Source organism: Stegodyphus dumicola, chromosome 10, assembly GCF_044657685.1.
Source record: "Stegodyphus dumicola isolate Sdum_Otavi_A_Nest chromosome 10, ASM4465768v1".
Lineage (NCBI taxonomy): Eukaryota > Metazoa > Arthropoda > Arachnida > Araneae > Eresidae > Stegodyphus > Stegodyphus dumicola.
The window spans coordinates 152,463,272-152,488,311 of NC_140777.1; the positions used below are offsets into that span (position 1 = coordinate 152,463,272).

The 25,040-nt window shown below is 32.2% G+C and overlaps 1 protein-coding gene across 8 annotated transcripts in view; it reads right to left on the reverse strand.

The window, feature by feature from the left end:
* LOC118191585 (forkhead box protein P4-like) overlaps positions 1 to 25,040 on the reverse strand; it is an 821,276-nt gene that overhangs the window by 62,166 nt on the left and 734,070 nt on the right. For 6 of the 8 annotated variants that reach the window (XM_085825723.1, XM_085825716.1, XM_085825717.1 and 3 more), the window contains 5 exons: positions 18,275 to 18,484; positions 17,675 to 17,960; positions 6,646 to 6,955; positions 4,118 to 4,331; positions 178 to 418 (listed from right to left, as the gene is read on the reverse strand). In XM_085825723.1, coding sequence (XP_085681849.1) covers positions 178 to 418; positions 4,118 to 4,331; positions 6,646 to 6,955; positions 17,675 to 17,960; positions 18,275 to 18,484 — 1,261 coding nt within the window. The remainder of the gene's footprint in view (positions 1 to 177; positions 419 to 4,117; positions 4,332 to 6,645; positions 6,956 to 17,674; positions 17,961 to 18,274; positions 18,485 to 25,040) is intronic. The other 2 variants (XM_085825722.1, XM_085825725.1) reach the window with 1 other exon arrangement.

The window sequence follows — 25,040 nt, forward strand, 5'->3', positions numbered from 1 at the left end:
TTAGATGGGAAATGATAAAACTACCAGTTTATGTAATCTAAGATAGAAGTGCGAAAAACAATTCTGTTATGGTATACAACAAAGATATTATTATTATTTTAATTGGCGTTAACAAGCAATAAGCATACAAAACAAATAACTCTGCACTGATAGTGATGCAATATTGTTGAAGCTTACCTGAGAGAGGCGGACAGCCCTTGTCACTTAGTCTCCGTCGAACGGGACCGATGGCATTTGGATTGGGCGGGTGTAATGGCGGAGGAGGGCCCAGCCTCTGTGGGACGGTAGCCATGAGGGGCCCCGCATTCGACATGGTCGTCATGACAGCAGAAAGGGCTGGCGGAGAACTGCTTACGGCCGGAACGAGGGCCATCTGTGGCGAAGAGGGGGGACCGGATTTTAAACTGGAGGCCAAATTCTAAACAAAATTAAAGTTTGCAGTAAATACAACTATACCAGCTCTAGTAATAAAACTGTGCAGTATTAGTTAATTAATTTTGTAACATTAATTATTTACTTAATTAGACGGGATGAAAATGAGATACGTATATTTCCGAATATAAACCAAGAAGTAAAGTTTTGCTGAAAAAATTCACCAAACTAAAAATGCATATATTAGTATTTAAAATCGCCCTAATAAATCTATAGCAATTATGTATAAATGGATGGTCATCTAGCTTTACTAGACCTATCACACAAGCTGAAGGTGAGTTCCAATTTACCTTCGGCTTCCATTCCAAAAACATGAGAAAATGTGAGAAAAAAGCAGTTTGGCGCCAACAGTTCGTCTTTCTCAGTTCTCCCAACTTTTGAGCTTTCATTTGGCATTTTGTCAATAACATCCGAAAATCTTACTTTGATCCTCAGTTCTGGTAACTATTCTTAAGTAATCAGGGCACTATTTTTCTTCTTAGTTGCGCTCTCGCTTTTACGAGTTAAATACAATTCTTCATTTCTACTTCAAAGATGCCTACTACATTTTCTGCTGGTTTTAATATAGAGCATCACTTTTGCTGAGCACAGCTGTGGACAGAACTGAAGATGATGTTATCTACAAGGCGGATGATAACGATGCCAGTAGTGAAATGGACGGCGATAACATTCTTCCGGTTTTGCCTCCAGCATACAGACGTTCGAAATTGCTAGAAAACTTTGATTCGAAGGCTGATATTATGAAATTAATTTATATTAGAATCAAATCAAATAAAACTATTTTCAGTAATTTTATCTACAACATTACATTTATGACCAAATTACTTATAAATCATTTCGAACCCGTATATACTCTGACTTACAAATTTCACTAGTAAAAAAATTGGTAAAAATCATCGACTGAATAGAGCATCTGAAAAAACACCGTGTATATTGATTAATGTATATCATATATTGCCTCCATTGAATTACAGTCAATTCTTAATTAAACGAGTATGACATCCAAGGTTAACTCAGAATTACGGTTAACATGACAGCAATTAAAACAAAGGAAAGAGGAACTCTCCAGATTATAATTAACTGAAGAAAACTATTAACAATTTACCTGAATTTTCAAGCAATTTAATCTAAAGAATAAATTTATTTGTTTATGTAAACTATGAAGTGTGAGTAATTTTTACATCATTTCGCACTACACAAACTTACCTTTTTCAAGACGGGGCTCGGTTATGCAACTACAGGAGGTGCGATTCGCCCCGGGCAGGAACTTCTTTAGGATCGATTTTTTTACGTGAAACATACTATAGAGAGACTAATGTCATGTATCTTTACAACCGAAAGAAGGATTGGTATTTATTGGATTACAACATTTGTGTAAGTGGAGGAATGTCTTTATGGAGGATAAACATTCCGCACGAAGTGATTAAAATGTGAGAACAGGCTCAAATTCACATTATTAAAGGAGCACTGGCTTGCATTCATGTAGTACACATGCGTTAATACAACGTTACTCAACATATATTACACAAAAGGTAAACCATGAAAATATTCACGCAGTCAGCCCATAAATTGGAATCCAGTTCGGATTAAAAGTATTCAGCTACCTTATTCATTCAATCATTGTTGACGTGTAAAGTCCCGAGATGCTGAATTGCCACACGAAATTGAAATAAGGAGAGAATTATTTTTACGCTGGAAAGCGTATTCAAAGAAGATTTCAACAGCTTCATGTTCTTGTTATGTCTTTCTTCCACAATCGAAACTTTGAATGAAAAATATGAATGCCAGTTTTATTTATCATCACAATAAAGAAAAGTCGTTCATTGAGCGAAAAGCGTCTCAGAATTTTATTTCAGTTACTGCTTAGGAAGACGAAACAGAGAGGTAAAAGGAAGTTCGATACAAATTCTTGCAGAGTGTGCTAAAATACTGTCTCAAGAACGCAGTTCTAAATGCTGCAAGATTATTGAGAAATTTTCATCAAAACTATTGTATTATTTATTACGAGAGAATTTTTTTAATACAAATCAATTAAAGCAAGCCAGATCTAAAAATGAATATATTATTGTATTTGAGGTTAGGTTACGTTATTTGAATACCACAAAGTCACGACGGCTATCTGCGTAAGAGGAAGAATGCCTTCGTGGAGGACTTTCTAAGGGAAACTGGCTCATTTTCACGTTATACATGGGAAAAACGACGAAAACCAACCACGCAGCCAGCCCGTTCGCCTGGGAACGAACTCCAGCCAAGGCGAACTACCAGCATTTAGCGGTCTTAACCCCACTTGGCCACCAGTGGGGCTTTTCTATTTAAGAAATTGTACTGTATTGTGTGTAGAAGAACCGCTAAAAGTACTATTCCGTTTTGAGGACCGTACAAAAATTGCAGTGAAAATGTATGCGCAAAAGCGCCAAATCTAGTAAACGTGCCCATTTAACAGCGCGCCAAATCTAGCGTACGCGCTGATTTCAAATTGCGCAAGTTTAGATAGTTCTATATTTCTTAAGACGCCATTGGAATAGTAGTTTAATTTTTAAATCTTTTTTTTTTTTTTTTTTTTTTTTATATATATCCTATGGATTTAACAATTTGGGAATTGCCCATGACGAAAAGTCTGCGATAGAATTTTTTTAAAGAAAGGGCATCATTCATTATAGAAATCATGTTTGAACAACCAACGAGATGAAACTATGCTTTAGCGACAACTCGGTAGCGAAATAGCGATGCAGGAATACATTCAGTTATGTTTAGCCTTTTTTAATATAAATTATAATAATGATCTGAAATAGTTATTTGCTCTAATGCTTCCATTCAGTTATGTTTAGCCTTTTTTATATAAATTATAATAATAAAAAAGTATTAAATGAAATTAACCTTTCATCTAAATTAAAACCATAATCTTAGGTAGTTATTTACTATTATACTTCCTTTCTTGCGTTAGGGTTGCCGCGATTATTTTTGGCAGCACTGGCATCAACAATAGTTTGGCGATTTTTTACGGTCCTCAAAACAGAATAGTACCCAGCTAAAGTAATCAAACAGTTATAAAGACTGTCACTAAAGATTCTGCTAACAGAAAACGAGCAAAGTAGCACACCCTAGGACAGGAATTCTCGAACTTTTAAAATTCTATACCACATAAATAAGACAAAAAAAAAAGAAAAAATACTATATACCATCATGTATAAAAAAATGCAATTTTAACATTTATTTAAATCTTTTGTGCAAAAATTGTAGCATAAAAATAACCATAGCTTGAGAAACCCTGCTTTAGGCTATGGAATTTAAGTTTTTTTTTTAAATAAACATACAGCTTTTATTTATTACTTATTTATTCATTAATATGTCGTTTTGACATTCCATAGCACTTTTGGTGTGCACTGAGATGGGTGGCAAACAGATCTCCTAGGGGGGGGCAAGAGTTCTGGTTTGCCACTCTCAGTTAATTCGTCCCCAGGGATATTAGAGAAAAGACTGGTTATTGAAGTTCTATTACTGTTAAATTTGGAGACCACTGCTTAATGATGATGAGTTTTTTAAAATGCGTCAGCTTCATTTTAAGTCTGTAATATTTTATTCAGGAGTTTGAAAAAGTACGCGTTACGAAGAGTTGCCGACTATGAACGATTTAGCTAAGTTTTACATAAAATAACAATAAAATCCAGACAAGTAGCACACTAACGTTTTCCATCTTGGAAGGCGAGCTGCGGTGATTGTTGGAGGATACGTTGTTATTTGTGCTGCTGGAATACGGTTTCATATGAAGGTGCTGCATCATGGCCTGGAGGCGTTCCTTCTCTTTCGAAAGCTGCAGCTCTAGCTGAGAAACCACTTGCATCTGAACGCGAGCCTGGGCGGTGCTCCTGTCATCCAGCTGATGCTCTAAATTCAGATGCCTGTAAAAGAAAAATTATTATTATTGTTACTTTTATAATACCATCATAAATTTTTAATACCTCTAGCAATTGTAAAATCGATGAACGAAATGAATGCAGTTTAACTTCCCTAAGATGTCTATACACTGTTTTAGTCTTCTGTGAGAGAAGTCGTCTTACAAAGCATGATTATTAACGTCAGCATTAGTAAATAGTCGTAATTACCATTAGTATCATAAATCATAATTACCAATTAATGAGTCCTAATTACTATTAGTACTTATGACTCAGAGATATTGGTCATATTCATAAATGAATGTCTACCGATTTCTCTGTATCATATTTACTTTATATTGCTACTGATGCCTGGCAGAAGAACCATTACGGCAGTTAGCATATCCGCCAGGTGGCCCAGCTGACGGAGCTATCTTTAAAATGGTGTAGACCGCAGGCCCCAGTGCAGCCTTTATTAAAGGATCAAGCAAAATCGATGTGTTTTGGTTCTTTTCATATGTCAAGCTCATGTGCATCAAGCTGTTTGTAATGTTTAGTGATATGTAAAAAAATCTTGTAAGAAAAGCGTTGCGTCTCTTTACAGACTAGACAGAAACAACGCGTTTCAGGACATTTTTGAAGTTTGGATGCTTACCTTTCTCAGGCAATGTTTTTTTAGTTTTCTTTTTAACTCTCATTATACTCTAATTAAAATTTGTAATACTACAATATAGTTAAATACAGAGCTGTGGAGTCGGTAGGGAAAATGACAAACTCCGATTCTGACTCCGACTACTGAAATTTTAATGACTCCGACTCCTTCATATATAGGTAAACATATACATATGGGTGCAGCTTATTTTTTTAATATAAAAAATGTACTAAATGATACAGAAAAAATTTGATGCATACCACATTTTTCATATTAATTAGCATTTATTATGAAATGGAAAAACTGGCATTAGTAATTTCTAAGAAACAGTGAAACTTCGGCAAGATCTTCTTTGTTAGAGGACCATAGATCCAATTTGATAAACTTCAGAACTGAGAAGTGTCTTTCCACACTGACTTCAGTAGGAAGAAGAGCTATTACTGTTAGGGTTACTTCCTTTAACTTTTCAGTATAGATTTTTTTATAAGTACTAAAGGAGGTGTTTTGCAAGAGCAATCCTATTTATCTATTTCTTCAAAGGCCGTGTAGAAATCTTGTTTGTATTTTTTCATTTTTATATCTAAAGGCTCTTGGTTATTTATTTTCATTCACTCTGCCTTAGCCTTTTCAATATTATCCAAATATTTATCAAAATCTAATTCATCAGTGGAAGAAGATGAGAGAGACTCAGTTGCAATATCTGCAGTTTGACTGTCCTGATTTGAATACTCCAGTTGTTCTGAGAATAGTTTCATTCTTAATAAAAGTTAACAGATTGCTTTTTTTGCCTTTTCAATTTGTTTGTCATCCAACAAAATTCGGAGTTTTGGATCTACATATATTGAACACAGCACGATCTTATTGTCTAACAAACTAGTTTCTCTTTTCTTCATTGAAAAATAATTTCTTCTGCAATAAACCCTCCATTTCAGAAAGAACAAACATCACATTCTTCCAGTCTTGCCTCTTGTTAATTCTTCAGATTGTTGTAGCTTTTTGGTGGCTATATACGGTATAGAAAGAAGGGTTTCCAGTTCTGAAAGATCATTCCACAGTCTTTCTGTTAGTGAAATATTAGGGTTATTTATATCTTCTGAAAAAGTTCTTAATTCTAACAACCACTATATCATCAAACATGTACTTCCCCATTTCGTTGCTCCTTTTCCTATTCGCTTCCTAAGAATGACATCAATTTTGGGAGTTCTTGCTGCTACTGCTGCTTACCTAAATTGTAACTAAATGAAGCAGTTTTTTCAATAATGGCAAATATCATATCCATTCTCCTCCCTTATATTTATTCATTAATACGTCAATAAAATAGAAAATAACTAATTATTAATGTATATAGTCCATAAATAAAAATATTAACTCAGTTTTGTTATTTATTTTTTTTCAATTCACTTTAATTTCATTTCAAATTCTAACTGTTCAACAAAAAATTGAGACGAAGTCGACGTGTTTTTTTAGCGACTCCAACTCCGACTCCTCTTACCCAAAAAACTACCCGACTCCGATTCCGACTCCACAGCCCAGGTTAAATCAAACTTGCTTTTGAGACCGAGGTCCTAAATCACTGATGGATTCACCTGCATATGCGATGAAAATGAGATAGTAATAATGAAAATAATATGCTTCAGGAAATATTCGTCAGTTATAACTACATAAATATATAATACTGAGATTGCTCACTTTTTGAAAGCCTGGAAGTCGTCACAAACGGTTTCGCAACCAGGCCACTTGCAGACCCCATGTCCATAGAGGGCGTGACTTGGAGGACTCACACACCCTCTCTGGTCCTCTTTAGGAGTTGGAGGTAGGCTTCTTTGGGATGAAGAAGAAGATGCTGTGCTCACCGGGGATACAGAATAATTTTCGTGCTGAGGCGCACCACCATTTACAACAGGGCGTCCTCCAGGGGACCCTCCATGCATCATACCATTCAAAGGTGTCCCACTTTCTTCACCGGAACCGTCTTTCCAAACATCGTTGGCGTTAAGACCTACAAAAGCAAAAATACATTATTTAGCACAACTTCGATGCTAGAATACAAGCTATAAAGCTCTAAAGATAACAGTTTCTCATTCTTCGATTGTTTCAGATATTACACTAGGAGTGATTTTGTTCTGTCGATACTCGCGGAAGAATACCCTAACTTTAGTCATTATATAGCATTTCATGCTATTTGCATATAAATTTTATGACCATATATGCATTTTTATTTTTCGGGTAGCTCATATTATTCAGCTGGCAAGCTAGCAGAGTGGCTGTATACCTGGAGTACATCTGGAAATTAACTGAAGGGGAAGCAAGCAGTAGAAATTTAATTTAACAACAAATATACAATACCTAACCGACAAGAATAAGACAGATATATACAGATTCATTTTTCCTCTTCTTAAGCGTTAAGTCCTCAAAACAGTCCGACATGTTTTGGGGAAAAATATTGATGTTTCGAATAAATTGGTCTGCGTAGTGGAGATACGACTTATAGTTCGGAAGAGTGCATCATGTAATAACAATGTGCATTCTTTATTGTTCGAATAATTTGGAACACCTGTGCACCTATGCTAATTGCAGTCATACAGTTGACTCTTTCCCTTCAATAGTCAAAGTATTTAAGATATAACTTGCTAATTAGATTAAATTTCTGCGAAATCAAAAAGCAATGAGTTTACAAGGAAGCTGATAATCTAAAATTGCAAAATAAACATGTCATCCGAATGTTAATTACTGTCATACAGTTGATTCTTTTCTTCGAATAGTCTAAGTATTCAAAATATGACTTGCTAATTTGATTAAATATCTGCAAAATAAACAAGCAATGTGTTTACAAGGAAGCTGTAAATCTAAAATTGTAAAATAAACATGTCATCCGAAAATCGGTTTTCTGCACACATCATTTTCTAATTTCATTAAAAAATGAATACCAATATACATTAGAAGAATCTCATCATGACTTAGTATGACACAAATAAGCATAGAAATTAAACGTCACCTCTTTAAGAAACAACCTTCATAGAAAAACAAAATCATCTGACATCGTGAGTAGACGTATTAATGAAAATTTACACGTACATAAATTTTTAGTCTAAGACATGTTCAATGAAACACCCTTTACACGACTTCCTTCTGCTCTAGACAATTTTAGCCTTGTGTGGAGGTAGAAAAAAGACTTCGAAAATCTGTCAGAGGCGTTCTATACCGTTATTTAATTATGATCTCAAAAATATTGATCTCTTTTAGAAGCGGTCATTTTAAAGAGGAGGTGGCCAGGAGAGGGTTCACTGCATTAGCAAAATTTCAGAACATTTTGAGGAAATTTATATATATACAGAAAAATAATCTGAAACATTATCAATAATGCACAGTAAATTTGAGACATGTAATAATTATAATGATAATAGCATAAGATAAAAATGTTGGATAACATGAAGCAATAACACTCCGACTTGTGTATTTTAAAACTAAACTGGTAAAAACATGCGCTTTGACTGCAACTCGAATTAAGGTCTTCATCATTTGCAGACGTTCATGGTACCATTTCACCATCGGAGCCAGCAGCTCGGACTATTGCATAAATGCTGGATCTTCTCTCATTCGCGGATGAGCAAGTTATCACTGCAATACCGAAGCCGATTCCTCTTAATACCTACTTGAAAGTCTTTCATCGGGTACAGTGTCACACATATTAGCGCAAAACATCTTACATTAGAAGAAAAAGTAAACTAGTTATAATATTTCGATTTTCTTTGCGATAAATTTAATATACTTCTTTATTTTTTCTCTAGTAATTTACTATCAAAATGTAAGGTATACAAAGCTTATTTTCACGTTAGAACCAAACAAGTATTAGTAAATGCATCATGCTAAAATTAGCATTAATTGTAAGAGATGGCTTTAAAAGTAATAAATATATTTAATGTATGAATATTCATTTCCATTCTTAGGTGGCGCGTGCAGAAGAAATCATCTGCTACTATCATTCAATGTTTCTAAAATAATACAAAAACAGACAATAAAGGTATTTATCTTAGCGAAAAATACAATGGTAACGTGATTAAGAAATTAACAGAATTTGTTTAATGCGTAATTGGACTCGATATAGTATCCCGATTATTTTTTTCCAGATCATTATACAGAATGAGGAGAAAAACACAAAAAAGTAAAGAAGTCAAAGTAATGAAAACATCAGAGCATATCGTTTTTGTTGGTAATGATGATAATTATCGTTAAAGAATAAAAACAAATATAAAAATACTTTAGGAACAGATAACCAATGTTTATAAAGAAATCCAAAACAAAAGCTGCAATTATTCAAGAATTGAGAAGGAAAGATGAGCTGCTTAAAAAATAAAATTAAAAAAAATTAACAAGAGACAATGCTTTTTATTCACTACCTGATAGTGCTTATCATCAAATAACCAATTGTTTGAAGGTGAATTAAAATTTGCATGAAAACTGACTTTTTTATTCCGACAAATCTTAAAGAGAAAAAACAAAGAAAAGATACCTATAACGAAAACAAATTAGTAAACTAAAACTTTTAAAAGTTTTTCACGAATTAAAAGCATAGAAAAATACAGATTAATTTTTTGCGAAGAAAATAAAGAACAAACATCAAAGGCTGATAAACAAAAATGGGAAAAGCAAAGGGGATAAAAAAAAAAGAAAAAGAGAAAGAAAACGGAGAAAAAGAAATCTTAATTTTTTAGCACTAATCAACATTCAACTGTTTTAAAGATAAAATTGCAAAGATATATATATATATATGTATATATATATATATACCTACATACTCAAACATATATATGCATACTTGTATAGATATATTAAAAAAAGAAAAAGAAAAGAATGGCGATTAAGTACTTAAAACAAAAACCGTATTTTAGACGAAGTCACCTTATCTTCATAAACATTTCGTTTGAATTTAAGCCTAGATCATTAATTGACTTTAGAATTATTTATTTACTTATTTTTTTTTTTCAGCAGCCGTGCGTCGTCTGCTCAGATTCTTTTAAAGTAAATAAATTAACTTGCTAATTAAAATCACAATTGATGGTTCAAAGTTAATCCTGCTATTCCTAAAATCTTGAATACAGAGAGACAGTCTTTTTAATTTTAATTTTTAATTTTTGAAACCTTCGTGCAAATTTATCTTTGATATATATTTTTTTTATCACCGTAACAGACTTACGACGTAATTCTAGCTGCAACGGCAACTGTTTGAGACTTAAGCATCTGCCTGAGATTTAAGAAAATAGGTGTGTTGGTCAAATAATATTAATTGCAATAAAGGAAACAAATGAGTCAATTTTTTTGCGGGGAGGGGGACAATTTCTCGGAATGTTTGATTGCATGGGTTTAAAACGGATTACCTTGTAATGTTTGCTGAAGCGTGTCCGAACACGCCGTAATTTACTAATGCAAAATAAACAATTATGATTCATTTAATCCTTCGGTAAAATATGCCGTTAATCCTTTCGCTCTAACTTTTTTTAAGTGCCTAATCACGTATAATAATAACATTAAAGGGCAGAGGGATCTGTTTATAACACAGCAGACAGTTTTTATCCTTAAAAAACTCATCTTTGAAGATATAATACAGCATTTAGTTTCGTTACCATAATTTTTTTTTATGTTAGGCAGAGAGCATTAATTCCTAATGAACTTATAATTCGCGCAATTTTTAATAAATACTAGATAATATACGATGGAAATATTTTTTTTTCTTTTCAGGAATATTTCTTCACAAAGACTTAGAATTAAAAGAATCTGAATTATTTCAACGGTATTATGTTACAAGCTTAGGGAGAATTAGATGGAGATATTTATGTATTATAAATGCTTTTAAAGGGGCATGTGGGCAGTGTGTAAAAACGTTACATAACATCGAAAGCTTTAATGGACAAAGCTCCTGAAATGAGTTGTTAAAACGTCTCAAGGAGAATTTCTTTATTCCTTTTTTTTTTCTCCTTTTCCCTTTGGCGATAACACAAAAATAATGTAAGCTTTGTAACTAATGTACCAAAGCTGTATTATTTATATCTGATTGAACTAAGATCACTAATACGAAAGAAACTTAATTAAATCAGTAATGGAATGAGTTCGGTAGGATTAAAAGTGTACGGCAATGGATTTAAAAAAAAAAAAAAAAAGGAGACATAACAGTTTTTTCTTTCTGCTTTTGATATTTAATTATTATCAACTGTCATAAATATCTAATGCAGCTCTTTTGAATAAAAGTTTATGCAGACAGCTTTTTATTCGATATTTCCTTCTTTCATCTAATAACTCAGTTTAAGTACGCAAATTAATAATGTTTAAATATTTCTTGGTCCATCTATTTACATTATATTACTGAGAACTTTCGCGCCCGTTAGAACGATTTTCTTATTAAATTAGTAAATACTAAACAGATATAAACAGATATTAATGTTAAAAGACAAAGATTGCAAGTTTGCCGCTCATATGTTACTTCGATGCATAAAACACCTGTTAAGACTTACAGACTTTATGACTTATCGTTGCTATGCCTACGTAATTCAACTGTTACGATAATCTTTTTAAATTAAGCATTTCATTACATCTGGAAGAGGAACAGAAAATGACTGGATACAGAATAAAAGTTTTTTAACGCGATGTCAATTTTTGACTTCTTTGAATATTTATTAGCCCAAAAGGGCATTAGCTCGGAAGGGCTATTAGTCTTGAAACGGAATTTTGCGACGGCCCATTATAAATGTCCATTTTACTTTTCAAATTGTTGCCATCAAATCTTATCGCTCTGTATTATATTTAAAGAAATTAAATAATGAAAAATCTGCATGAATGTAAGTTCTCGCATTGCCGCCCCCCCCCACAAAAAAAAAAAAAAAAAAAAAAAAAAAAAAAACAGCGGTACCTAGATCCAAAACATTTTGAATAAAGCAGTCCTCCACCCGAATATGGGTACTTGGAAGCTCGAATTTGGAATTTGTTTCATTGTCTACTACTTATTTTGTAAAGCTTTAACGAATTTTGTATTTACAAACTCAACTATATCAAAGCGAACAATTGCAGCAAACATTTTTAACTCCAGCGCATGAGACTGTCTATCGGAAATTCTAAAGATATGCTGTTTTTAAATATTTCGTGATTTTGCTGTTGAATCGAATTTTATGCGATGTAAGTGCCAAGAACGTGATATTTAATAAATAAAGCGTTCATAATAAAAAGACAAAAGTTTTGTAAAGCCACCTTGGTAAGAAAACAGAACATTGATACGATGAGCTGAGAACACTTAATGCTGCATCGGGAATTCTAAACATATACTGCTAAATTTTTTATGCGTAAATACGAAGAAAATGATGCTTAATAATAAAGCTAAAAAAAAAAAAAAAAAAAAGGTTGGTAGGAGTGAGTGTAACAGCAGACTGGTAAACTACGAGCTCAGCGAGAGCAAGAAAAACCTTAGCAAACCCTTTTGGGCGAAAATTAAAATCTGAAACCTTCCAAATTTTAATTTAATTAATTCATATTGCGCATATAATTTGCCTCGTATTTCGAATAATTTGACTCATGATTTAGATATTCGGCTCATGATTAAGGCAACCTGGCTTGTATTGATGAACGAGATAGACACAGAAAAATAATCAACATAGGCTCTGTGATAATGTTAGAAATATCATTTGGTTTTGATTCAAAGAAGTATATTCGGATGAAAATGCTGAGCTTTTATAAACATCTCACTGGTAAACACCCATTTTTCTAAAACTAAACATCTCATTAGCAAACATCCAATTTTTTAAAAACTGACTGTGTTTCATTCGTCTGCTTCTACTTTGGATTTTTCAGTGTATTAATCTTTAGTAAAGAACAGGTGTTAAATCTTTGAATTGAAGTTTACTTTGAGCTTCCGCCTGTATAACAGATGATGTGAAAAGATGAAGACGGGCTAATTGACGCTGTTTTAAAAATGAAAAGATTTTGTTTTTCACAACTTCAATTACTTCTTTATTTAATTTATCTCAATGTTTTTTTAATGACATGATATTTTATATGCTTTTAGTCAAATGCTCTGCTCATATAAATAATTATAAATAAGAATTTATATAAGCATACAGTTATTAGTGGTTACTAAGGGACTGTGAGTTAAGACAAACGAACATACTATCATTAAAATGTTTTTCAAGAACCTTTCTTTTTATAATTATATAGAATTTGTTTTAAAATGGTTATGGTTGCATACAAGTATTAAAAGGGTATTAAAAGGTATTCAATTTAAATATAACAAAAAGTGCGCGATATATAGTCTTATTTATTTTATCCTCGATTTCATTGTTTATTATCTTCTCACACGATTGAAGGAAATTTTAATGATCCCATGTACACTTAAATAATAAATTATTTAAACTGGATTCTTTTTGGAAAATAATACAAACCTAATTAATAATAAAAACATTCAGTTGCTATTAAACATAATTTGAATCCTGCGAACGTGCTATGGGCACTTTCATGGTTGTCCCCATGTGTAACGTGTATACGAGCCAATTTCCCTTAGAATGTCCTCTACGAAGGCATTCCTCAGTAGATAGCCCTCGAGTGCTTTTCCATAATCAAATAAACCAAATCAAACCAAACTATAACATTCTTTTCAGTCGTCCGTATATATGTGATATCGGAATACAGACTGCTGAAATTTTATTGCAATGGTTGTTTCTTTGGTTACTCAATTTAATTAAAATTTTTCCACCTGCGGAAAACATTTCGGTTTTGCACTTTCCATTTAATATTTATTCATTATTTCAAAAAATAACATTATCTTTCCTAATACGTAAAATTAGTTATCTTTAGGCCACGTTAGTACCTTAGAATATGTATGAATGAATGTATAAAATGATGATTCATGAATGTATGTATTCATGAATGTACAAAATTTAACACAAATACAAAGCCTTTAATAAATATTATTGAAACTTAGTAACCCATTTTAACAAATACACACATCAAAACTTTGCATTATGCAAAAAATAATGTGTTCTGAAAATTTTTTTAGTTTTTATAAGTAATAAAATACAAAATGCTCGTTATTTTATTATTAAAAGACACTAAGTAATGCTTTACCGAATGAAGCGCCAAATGACAATGCTACTGATAAAATAATAAGATATTAAAATGTATTTGTTTTTCATTTTACCTTCAATATGCCTCGTGAAACGAAATTAATAAAACGCGTAAGTAATCATTTTCGAGTCTGAATTAATGAGCTCAATAACAATCACGCAAATAAAATCTGTGCCAGAAGTATCACTTTACCAGAACTGGCTATTATACCAAGAAAAGGATCTCAGCAAACTTCAGATTATTCATAGTATAGCTTGAGAGGCACCGCGAATATACAAATAAAGAAGTACAAATATATATGTAAGAGGAATTTAATTTTTCTCAATATATATGAACATAAAATATCAGCAACAATGCTAAATAACAAATCTAAAGAGATCAATTTCAATTCTGTAGAAAACAAAAAATAAAAAATCTGGAAAACCCATCAAAGCTTATCACGAAATAAAACAAGGTTGAAAGTTTCATGTTGTTCAACGAACTCGTCCTTAGAACTTTTAAGAGAAAACGAAGCAAAAGAAATAAGATAATAAAAGAACTATTGATGACATAAACACAGCACATCAAGACATTAGAGCTGCTTTTAAAAGCAGAAACATAATAACCTAAGCAAAATGATGGACTTAAACATACGTATAATAAATATGCTTACGATATTTCGTTGTCATTAAAGGAACGAATTCTATATAAAACAGAAAGAAATGAAATCATGTAATGTAAACCGTGCCATTAAAGCATATTCCAGGCAGTGTACTTTAGTTTTCCTTTAATATTATACCGTTCGTATTAATACCCATTATAGTTTCTATTTACATAAGCTGTTGATCAAAAACATAATTTTTTAAAAGAAAATCTTAAGATGCAACACAACTCTTTTATATATGTACATGTAATGAAGAAATCTTAGTCATTGTAATGAAGCAGACTCAGAATGTATTGATATTGTAAAAATATTGATTGCATAGAAGGAGATTCATGACGAAGAGCAACTTCGCAGACGAGACAAATTAATTTCATCATTTCTGTTTCAGTAAACATGTGGCGGCCACAAACAGGCTGGCATATTACTGGTACCTATTTCAAAGCGTTTTGATAACTTCGCAATAAGAAGAGAGCTGCAATCAGCAGTCTAGCTAGCCTGAAGTATAAAAACCAAGTAAGTTGTCTTCAGGACGAAATCTTTATACAGAGTGAGTTAGATTCGGTTTTCAATGCATTTGATTGGATAATTAATGCTGCTGTAAAACTATTATTGGCTGTTTGAGTTTTAGTTCCATTTACATCACCAGCGTTATGGAAGAATCATATGACATGAATTACTCTCAAAATGACACAGTGCAGAAAAATATTGCTATTTTTAGAACAGAGAGGGGAAATACTAAATTAAGCATTAAGGGGCTATTGCTAATTTTAATTACAATTTATCTTTCATATTTTTTATGTTATATACAAATATAACCGATATAAAGAAATATATATATGTGCATAATATACTTTATCTTTTACATATTTTTTATCTTATACATAGATAGATAGATACTTTTCTTTTTTCCTTCTGTATTTCCTTATTTTAATCAAGCAGAAGTCTACCACCTAATTCAATTTTATTGTTTATTATATTTTTATATTATCATTGATTATTTATTTATAATTATAATATTTAATAATAATTTTCCTCACACTTACGCCATACACAATTATAAAATAGTATACAGAATATACAATTTCAACAGCAAAATTACAAAAATTTTAACAGCAGCAGAGCAGTACACGTTCAGAATTTCCGGTGCAGCGCTAAGTGTTGTCAAACATTTTTCTATTTCCTTTCAGTTCATCACAGCAAGGTTCAGTTTTCTTAGTAAAATGGTTGTAAAAAACAATTTTTTTGCCTTTTTATTAATAACGTTCTGAGTGTTTACTTTATTTATTAAATATCACGTTCTTGACGCTTACGACAAATACCATCCAATTCAATAGCTAAATCACAAAATATTTAAAAACAGCATATCTTTAGAATACACAGTCTCACGCGCTGGAGATAAAAATATTTTATTCCGTACAGTTTTTCCACCGCTCGCTTAGAAATCGTTGAGTTTGTTAATCAAAAATTCGTTTAAAAAAATATGAAACAGATAACAAAACAAATTCGAAAGTCAAAATTCAGGCTTCCTTCTGCCATTGTTTGGGTAGAGGACTACGTTATTAAAAATTTGACGGCTCTAGGGGGCCATCGTTTTTTCCCAAAAATGCCGTTTCCGGACTGATATCCCATTCGCGACTAATGTCTCGTTTGGGCTAATAATAATAAAAAAAATAAAGAATTAAATTTTTTATTATTATATACTGTGTTTTCAGAACTTTCAGCTTCAATATAATTCAGTCTTATCGATTAAATATCTCAGATTTATTTTTTAGCATATTCTTTATTACAGTTTTATAGGCATTATACTTTAGCAGCTATCCATTTAATAAGTTTGAAAATGCTAAAATAAAGAGCTGCAAAACGGTTAGATCAGTTCATTTCCGTTTTAGCGACATTCTAAAATTTTCACTCTAAAATCACAATTAATAAATTTTAAATTCCTTGCAATACAAAGCGAGAGTCTTCGCAAAATGTGCTACGCTCCAGTTACAAGAAACTGATACTATTCGGTGACTGATTTAATATTGACAGTCCTCGTTGAACTAAGTAAGTAAAACATTTAACGAGAGAAATTTACTGTTTATTAGATTCACAATTTTGTTTTCTCAAATGAAAGGGAACATAAAGATATGCAAATTTTAATAATGTGTTGATGCAAAAAGTAGCACGTATTTTCAACACCAAATTATTCATTTCCCATTAACTGATGATAGCTTTTGTAGTGCTGCTGGGAAAAAAACCCATGAATTTGCGATTATCGTTATTATTACAGAAAGTCACGAATTATATACAATTCAATTTTTCTCGTTGATAAATTATATAAACAAAATCCTTTCCCGGCAACCGTTCGTCGTAGAGATATACTTCAAATTACAAAAATATTTTAAATGATGCAAAAATTTTTGTTTTGGCAATTTTAAACGTAAAAAAAAAAAAAAAAAAAAAAAAAAAAAAAAAAAAAAAATCAATTTTATAAAAAACTAGAAAGCTAACTTTTTACACATTTCTCCGGTTCTTATATTTAGGAAAATTTTGGACTTCTTAAAAAAATAAAACACTAAAAGTTTGACTCCCGTACGACAAAAATTGACTGAGATATTTGACATTAAAGAGAATAATATTCAGAGACTGCCCAGATTGAAGTGCGAAATGAGTGTGCATTTGTACGTAACTAAATATAAAATATCATTTAGAAAAATGTTTTTGGTGTTAAGAGATTATGTGATGAGAATTTTTGTGTAGATTATTATGAAAAATATTGGTCAATATAATTGCTTTCAAAATGGAGATCTTATTTCTATGCTCTTATGGATTTGGTTTGGTTTATATGGTAGGTTTATTTGGTTTAGTAGCTTAATATTCAGATACCCAAACTTCTAATGGAGACCACAGATTAAACGACCTAACAAGATATAAATATACAGAAATATACAGAGAGATATATAAATATGCAGAAAAAGATACAAAACTTACCTTGCGGAAGCATAAAAGGCTGTAGGTTGATCATGTACTGTCGATTGCTCAGCTGTAGCTGCTGCATGAGCTGGTGCTGTTGAAGCGCCAGCTGTTGCAGCTGTAGTTGTAGCTGCTGTCGATTGGCTTTCTTGTCTGATGATCCGAGACCCGGCAAGCCGTTATTCAATCCATTCAGCTGATGGAGGATCTGGCTTTGCTGCATGATGTTGAGATTTATCTGCTCCTGGATGTGCGGAATGACCGATTCCAGCTGCTTAAGCTGCTGGTGCTGCTGATGTTGCTGCTGAAGAAAAAGATACTGTTACGTACAAACAAAAATTTAATCAACAATTTATTTTAATGCATACATATACAGTGTATTCGAGAAAGGTACCCACGGAATTGATTTTTTTAATGATCCTAAACATGAATTTTTAATTAATCATGTCTATGTGTATTTATGTAATATTAATATTAACATATTAAAAGAGCAATACAATATATTATTGTTCAAAATCAAGACTGCTGATGGTTATGGTTCATTTTAAATGGAACTTGTGATGAAGAAACAAAACAAAACGACAGATTAAACAGCAATTTGGGAATGTTCCATATTACCTGCTGTTGCTGTAGAAAAATGGACTGTTGCTGCTGCAGCAACTGCTGCAGCTGCGTGGGCGAAGGTTGCTGCAGCAGCTGTTGCAGCTGATGTTGAGCCAACAGCTGCGAATTCATCATCAACAGAGGAGGTATGTTGGATTCGTTGCTTCCGGGCTTATCGCTGTGGTTGGCCGGCCTGGACCGCTTGCCTCCTTGAGCTTTAGAGCCCTGAAACCAAGAAATAACTACTGTGAGCTGAAAATCAAAAACACACTCAAAAAATCTATATTAAGAAAGAAGAATGTGTTAAAAATGAATCTCCTGGCTTTATATCAATTATTGTTATTTGTGTAATGCAGGGAACACACTTCCAACAGAACTTAACGCAATGCAAAGTAACGTTCTGAGTGAATCTGATAGAAAACATATGTGCTTCATACAAAATCACCTTTCGTTTTCTAATTCCTCTTGTTCCATTTTTTCCAGGAAATGAACAGTGGATTTTTATGTGTCGCTGCTTGCTTTATCTTGATGCAGTTCTATTGACAGATAGCACTGTGGGTAAAGATAAGGTATTTCATATTTGAAAATTGGTATAAAAATTTTCCTGATAATATAAAGAACTGATCTTAACATTTTTCTCCTTATTTTTAATTTGCCGTTATATGGAAAACCAGCAACAATACTAAATCCCTTTGAAAAACTTTCTTTAGATTCTTTGAACCATGTTTTAAGATTTTTTTCTCCTGGTTTCATGATAATAAATGGATCTCTTTTTATCATTTAAATGCACTCAATGTTCATCTATTATAACAACATTTTCCCATTTTTGTCCGGATAAATGTTTCTCATAAAGAATTGCGCAGCACGTTCTGCGTTCGGTGACATGTCGTGGATAAAGACGATGCATATTATGCTTTTCTGACATTTTAAGATTCAAATCAGCACTAATCACTTTGCTTGTTGACCTGAGCATTTTAATGATTTTACAACTGTCCTTTAACTTAGCAGATTTTCTTTTAGCAGTAAATATCTTACCATCGCAACACTCGAAAAATTCCATTTTTTCCCGTGGATATATACTTGAACCAATTTTGTTTCGTTTGAAGCCAAGCTCTAACGTTTATTTCCTTTCTCATCGACAATATTACCCATTATGGCTTTAAGTATAGAAAACCCACGGCTTTAAAAATTTTTTGTAATAACTAGATACGAATAATTTTTTCGGAAAGAGCATAAACATAGTCTTTCATCCACTGCTTCTTAGAAAGCGCCATTCTGCATGAAAACATAACTGTTAAGTAGCACAGTCGATAATTTATACTTTCAGAAATACAGCTGCAGTTAAAAAAATTCCAAGCAGACAATTTTCTTTTATAGTGAAGCAAAATGTCTAAAACATGTGCGAACAAACAGCCTGTATATTCTAATACTGGATCCAAATTTAAATAGGATTTAACTAAAAACTATTAATGAATTATCTTTAAAAGACCTAAGGTTGTAGCTGCTTTCGTATCCAGAATTGCTGAAAAAGCGTCGTTTTTAGAACTAGATATTTCCGACTGAAATTTTGCATCATTTATAGCATTTGGGTATTTGGCTAAATTTTTGCATTTTTTATATCATTCAGAAATTGAAGTTACAAACTGTTGCTTTTAAATTAATTAAATCCAGTGACATTAATTTTTTATTAGTTAAAAATCGAAAATCATAAAATATTTCGTTTATTTTATTTTTTTGTATCTCTACTTCAATTACGAGATTAAAACATCTAACATTTCTTTTAATTTTTGTTATGAAAAAAGATTTTGCTAAAAAATTCGTTTTTTACCAACCTGATTCTCAATAACTTTACTTTCTCATTTATGAGAAAATTTATGAGAATTTATGAGAAATCTCATTTATGAGAAAATTTATGAGAAAATTTATGAGAATTTATGAGAAATCTCATTTATGAGAAAATTTTTTTGGTATATTTATTTCTAAAGAACATTTCCTGAAATATTTTATCTCATCTTCTGTAAAGAAAGACGTGACGTATTAAGCGTGCGGCTTTACAGACGATTATAGATTTTGATTGTAAAGTTTTATTCTGTCGCTTTTAGTATTGAATTCCCCCCCAGATAACACACATAAAAGTTTTAAATAGATTTGCTTAAACTTGCTATTATTTTCGTTCCACTATAATAATTCATCATTTGATGTCATACCTTTTAATGGCTAACGCAGTTTTTTTTTTAACTCCAGTTCCAATTCCTCTTGTTCCGCAAAGTATACCACAAGGATTACACAAGTAAGTTATTTTACTAATAAAATAAATAAATAAAAACAGAAAGCTTTCAGATTTTTATATTATGCCCGCCTCCGTGAAAACTCGCCCAATACGGGCGTGTTTTCACGGGGGTTCAAAACGAGATTTCAAAAGTGATACAACATTCAAAGACATTCCAAGCAAAATACCATTACAAAGTGTAACGTTTTTCCGTTGCTACGCCACCGACATAATACCAGTAAGAAATGCGAAGAAACTTCACGCATAAAATATCCGTGCTTGAAGATGCACGCGATATTAATGTTACTGGAACGCTTTTAAATTGCTGCGTTTGTTAAATCAAAAATTCGCTAACGTTTTACAAAATATGAAACAGATACTAAAACAAACTCCAAATTCCATATTTGGGCCTCCAGATGCCCATATTCGAGTGGGGCACTACGTTATTCAAAATTTGATGTCTCTAAGTAGCGTTGCCTTTTTCACAATGTGAAAAACATACATACACTGATGTAGATTCTTCATTATTTAATCTCTTTAAATTTAATGTACGGCTCTAATATTTGGTGGAAACAATTTGAAAAGTGATTCAGACTTCTATAGTGAACCCATGCAAACTGCTAAAACGAAATTAATAACCCTTCTGGGCAAATTGCCCCTTTGAGCTAAAAAGTATAGTAATACTGCAAACTTCGGATTTAATTTCATCAGTTTTTAAAATTTTATTTTTTTAATTATCTTGGTTATTTTTAAATATATTTCTTTAACAGGATTTATTTTTAATGTCCACCATATATCTGTGTTACTTTAAAAACAGTATCACTGATATAAGACTGGCTCTTTGTACAAAATTGTGCAGTGCGTGGCATTCTATAACGGAAAAATACTATAACACGACCCGTGTTTTCGTTATAAAAACTGTGCAATAAATTTCTGACAAAATTAATTTATCAACGCACAGACTTCATAATAACTCTTAACAGCACTAATACTTCAAGAATTGGTTTGTTAATTAATCGATTAATCACAGCATCAGTGTTAACTAAACACGATCTTTATGCTGAAAGAATTTGGTCTTCCAAAACTTATCCTAATATTTATCCATTTCTGGTTCAGATTCTGTTAAATGAAGTTATTTTACAGTTTTTAATTTTACTTTTCTTCACTTTTAACATAGATAAACAAATACTTCTTTTCAACATGCAAAGTTCAAATTTAATTTCGTGACATATTCCTGATTGCAAAAAGATATTCTTAGCACCTTATAAATAATAATTTTATGCTCCTGCTTTTTTTTTTTTTTTTTTTTTTTTGTTAAATTTCGTGTTCGTGTTCTGAAGTTGTTCGAGTGGGTAATTCTGAAAGCTTGTGCTTGTATGGTTTTTGGTGAACGTGTTAGCTGAGCATAGTTTTCAAACTTTTTTGTGGGTAACTTGAAAACAACAGAATTCCCTTAGAATATCCAGTATGAAAGCATGCCTTCTAAATCAAAAGCTTTGCGTGCTTTACTTTAATCGATTAATTAACAAACCAATTCTTGAACATTTGCAAATCGCAGATGAGTCAAGTACGTAAGTTTTATTGCAAGAAAGGTTTACTTGAACTTAAGCAGAATGCCAAATTCAAATAAGTAGCTAATATATTACCTGTCGGCTCTAAGTTAAATGTGGCAATAGAATGGTTTAGATAATATTTTTTCGTTATCGTTCTCTTTATATCCCTACAGCATAAGTCTAGTTTAAAAATTAATAAGATTTAATGGTGTTCATGGTTTATCTTTACTATTACCCCTCCCATACACACACCCGATCAGTCAGCTTAGGGGAAGTCAATGCGCTAAATTTAGCGAATATGGCAGGTGTTTGCAGCAATAACTTTATTTACATCAATAAACAAGCTTGCTACTGAGTTTAACTGGCCTTGGTGTTCAGTTTTAGTGTTTTTAAATCAACAGCATGCATTAGTTTCTCTTTCTCCACATTTCACTTTTTTCTAAAATTGCATTTTTAAAAGTTCCTAAAGCTATAAATATATTAAAAGTATGTATAGGCTGATTCTAAATTACTTTTACAAATTAACAGGAGGATAGTACTTATCCAGATGAGCAATAATTACCATTGAACATAGGGTCGCATTCCACTCTGAGAGGCAGAAAAGAAGAATATTAGAATTCCAATCTGAATTTACAACAGTGTTGAGAGAGCGAATGAACGAGACAAAATGTTGCACAATCAGTTTAGTGACAAACTCACAGAGAGTGCACAAAACGGATAAAACGGAAAACTTTGCGTTCAAGTGTTAATTCAAGCTCAGATTTTGATGGCAAACACTCAAATGCACATCTTTGGCTGGCAAGGGCTCAACCTCGCAAAGGATTGCAACAAGTTAATTATGTAATCAAGGGCTGAATATTATCAACTAACTCCAGCGTCCGTTGCATGCCAAGATTAGCATGAAAAGCTCATGCTACGTTAGAACTTCGTGTCCTACAGAAGGGCGCTTGAAGTAGAATGAGCGCAGCAGAGTAAGTCCAGGAAGACAGGATAGAAGATGGCTAAGAAAAAAACAACTGCTACCTTAAAATACTTGATACGAAAGTAGTTTCCCCCTTAATAGATAATTTTCCCCTAATAATTTAAATAATTAACTTGTTGCAATCATTTGCCAGGTTGAGACTTTGCCAATCAACGATGTGCATTTGAGTGTTTGCCATCAAAGTCTGAGCTCGAATTAACACTTGAACGCTAAGTTTTCGGTTTTATCCGTTCTGTGCACGCTCTGTGACTCTGTGAGTTTGTCACTAAACTGATTGTGCAACATTTGGTCTCGTTCATTCCCTTTCCCGTGTTTAAGTTGAGATTGGAATTCTAATATTCTTCTTTTCTGCCTCTCAGAGTGGAACGCGCCCCTATGTTCTATGGTAGTTATTGCTCATCTGGATGAGTACTATCACCCCTCTTAATTTGTAAAAGTAATTTAGAATCACCCTGTATATATATTCAAAATAAAGCTATTTACATCGGTTATATTTACATGTAACGTAAAAAATATAAAAGATAATTTATAGTTTAAATTAGCAATAGCCCCTTAATGCTTAATTTGGTATTTTCTCTATCATTACTTATATATATCGGTTATATTAGTATCAACGGAAGGAGACTAAACTTTTTAAAACATGTTCTTTCATATCAATATCATTTATATTAGAATTAGTCAAAGTAATTTAAGTTTCCCTTAAAAAATTTCAAAACTTTTTTAAACTTCTTTTTAATTTTTTTTAATGTTAAAAAATTCATTTCATTGTTGTATCATAAACAACAACACAAGTAAATAAAATAAAAAGAAAGAAGTAATATCCTAATTTATATGCTTGCATTTCCAATCTTTTCCAATCTTGACAAAAATTGAGAGGGACTACCATTCGTTTAATCAGTCCGTCAGTATGCGTAATTTCTGCAGAAATAATCGTAAACGAAACCTAAATCGGCTAGCGTTCCGATGCTATTTCATTGGGATTTAAGTCTGCTGCAATAAATGTCAGGTATTTACGCCACCGTCTATACTCAGTTAGCGAATTATTATCAGGACCATTCTGATTTAAATTAAAGGAAAGTACTAGTGAGTTACTAAAATCGGTAGCAAGGCGCTATCTGGACTGTTTTAGTTAATGCAGCTCAATACTTCAGTGTAAACAAGCGTAAATTAACTTTAATACGTTAATTCAAAAAATAAATTTTAGTAACTGAAAACAGTATATATAGTATTGTGACATCTCCTAATTTTTTAAAATAAATGACTGGTATTATATCTTCTCTAAGCTTAGCTAGATGTTCTATAATATAGAATTCTTTCGATATTTCTCGAGATGCTTGAGAAGTTGAAAGATAACAATTATAATTTCTTTTTTTAAACGAATTTCTAACTTTCCGTAGCTAATTTGGTACACTTATCGTTCATCTGAGATAAATGCCTCCCTTGCCTCAGTCTTGTCCCGGTATTAACAAAGCATACTAGGGATGTCTACCTAAGGAAAGAGATGCATTCGTGAAGGATTTTCTAAATTTAGTTTAGCTTAGTTGAAAAAGGCAAAGCCACTTGAGCTTCTGTTTAAGAGGAAGGGGAAAGGACTAAGGAAAGATGACTTGTATTTCATGTTATCCATGAGAAAAAATACGAAAACCAACGTTACAACTAGCCCGTTTCGCCAAACCCAAACTCCAGTATTCAGCGGTCTTAAATACTAGGCGAGGCGGATTCAAGTAAACTGGGTTACATTACGTATTTTGAAAACCACGGAAACATGCAGGCAGAGCTCATCATAATCTGAATTTATCTTAGTTGAACTACCAGCATTGAACGGTCTTAGTACTCGATCTCCGGCCGGCAAAAAACATCCCAAAGGGAACTGCTAATAATTACACTATCATGCGGTACAAAGGAAAATACTTTATACATATCAGACCGTATTTAATACTTTATTATTAAACTGTTCTCAGTTGAAACTTTTTCGAT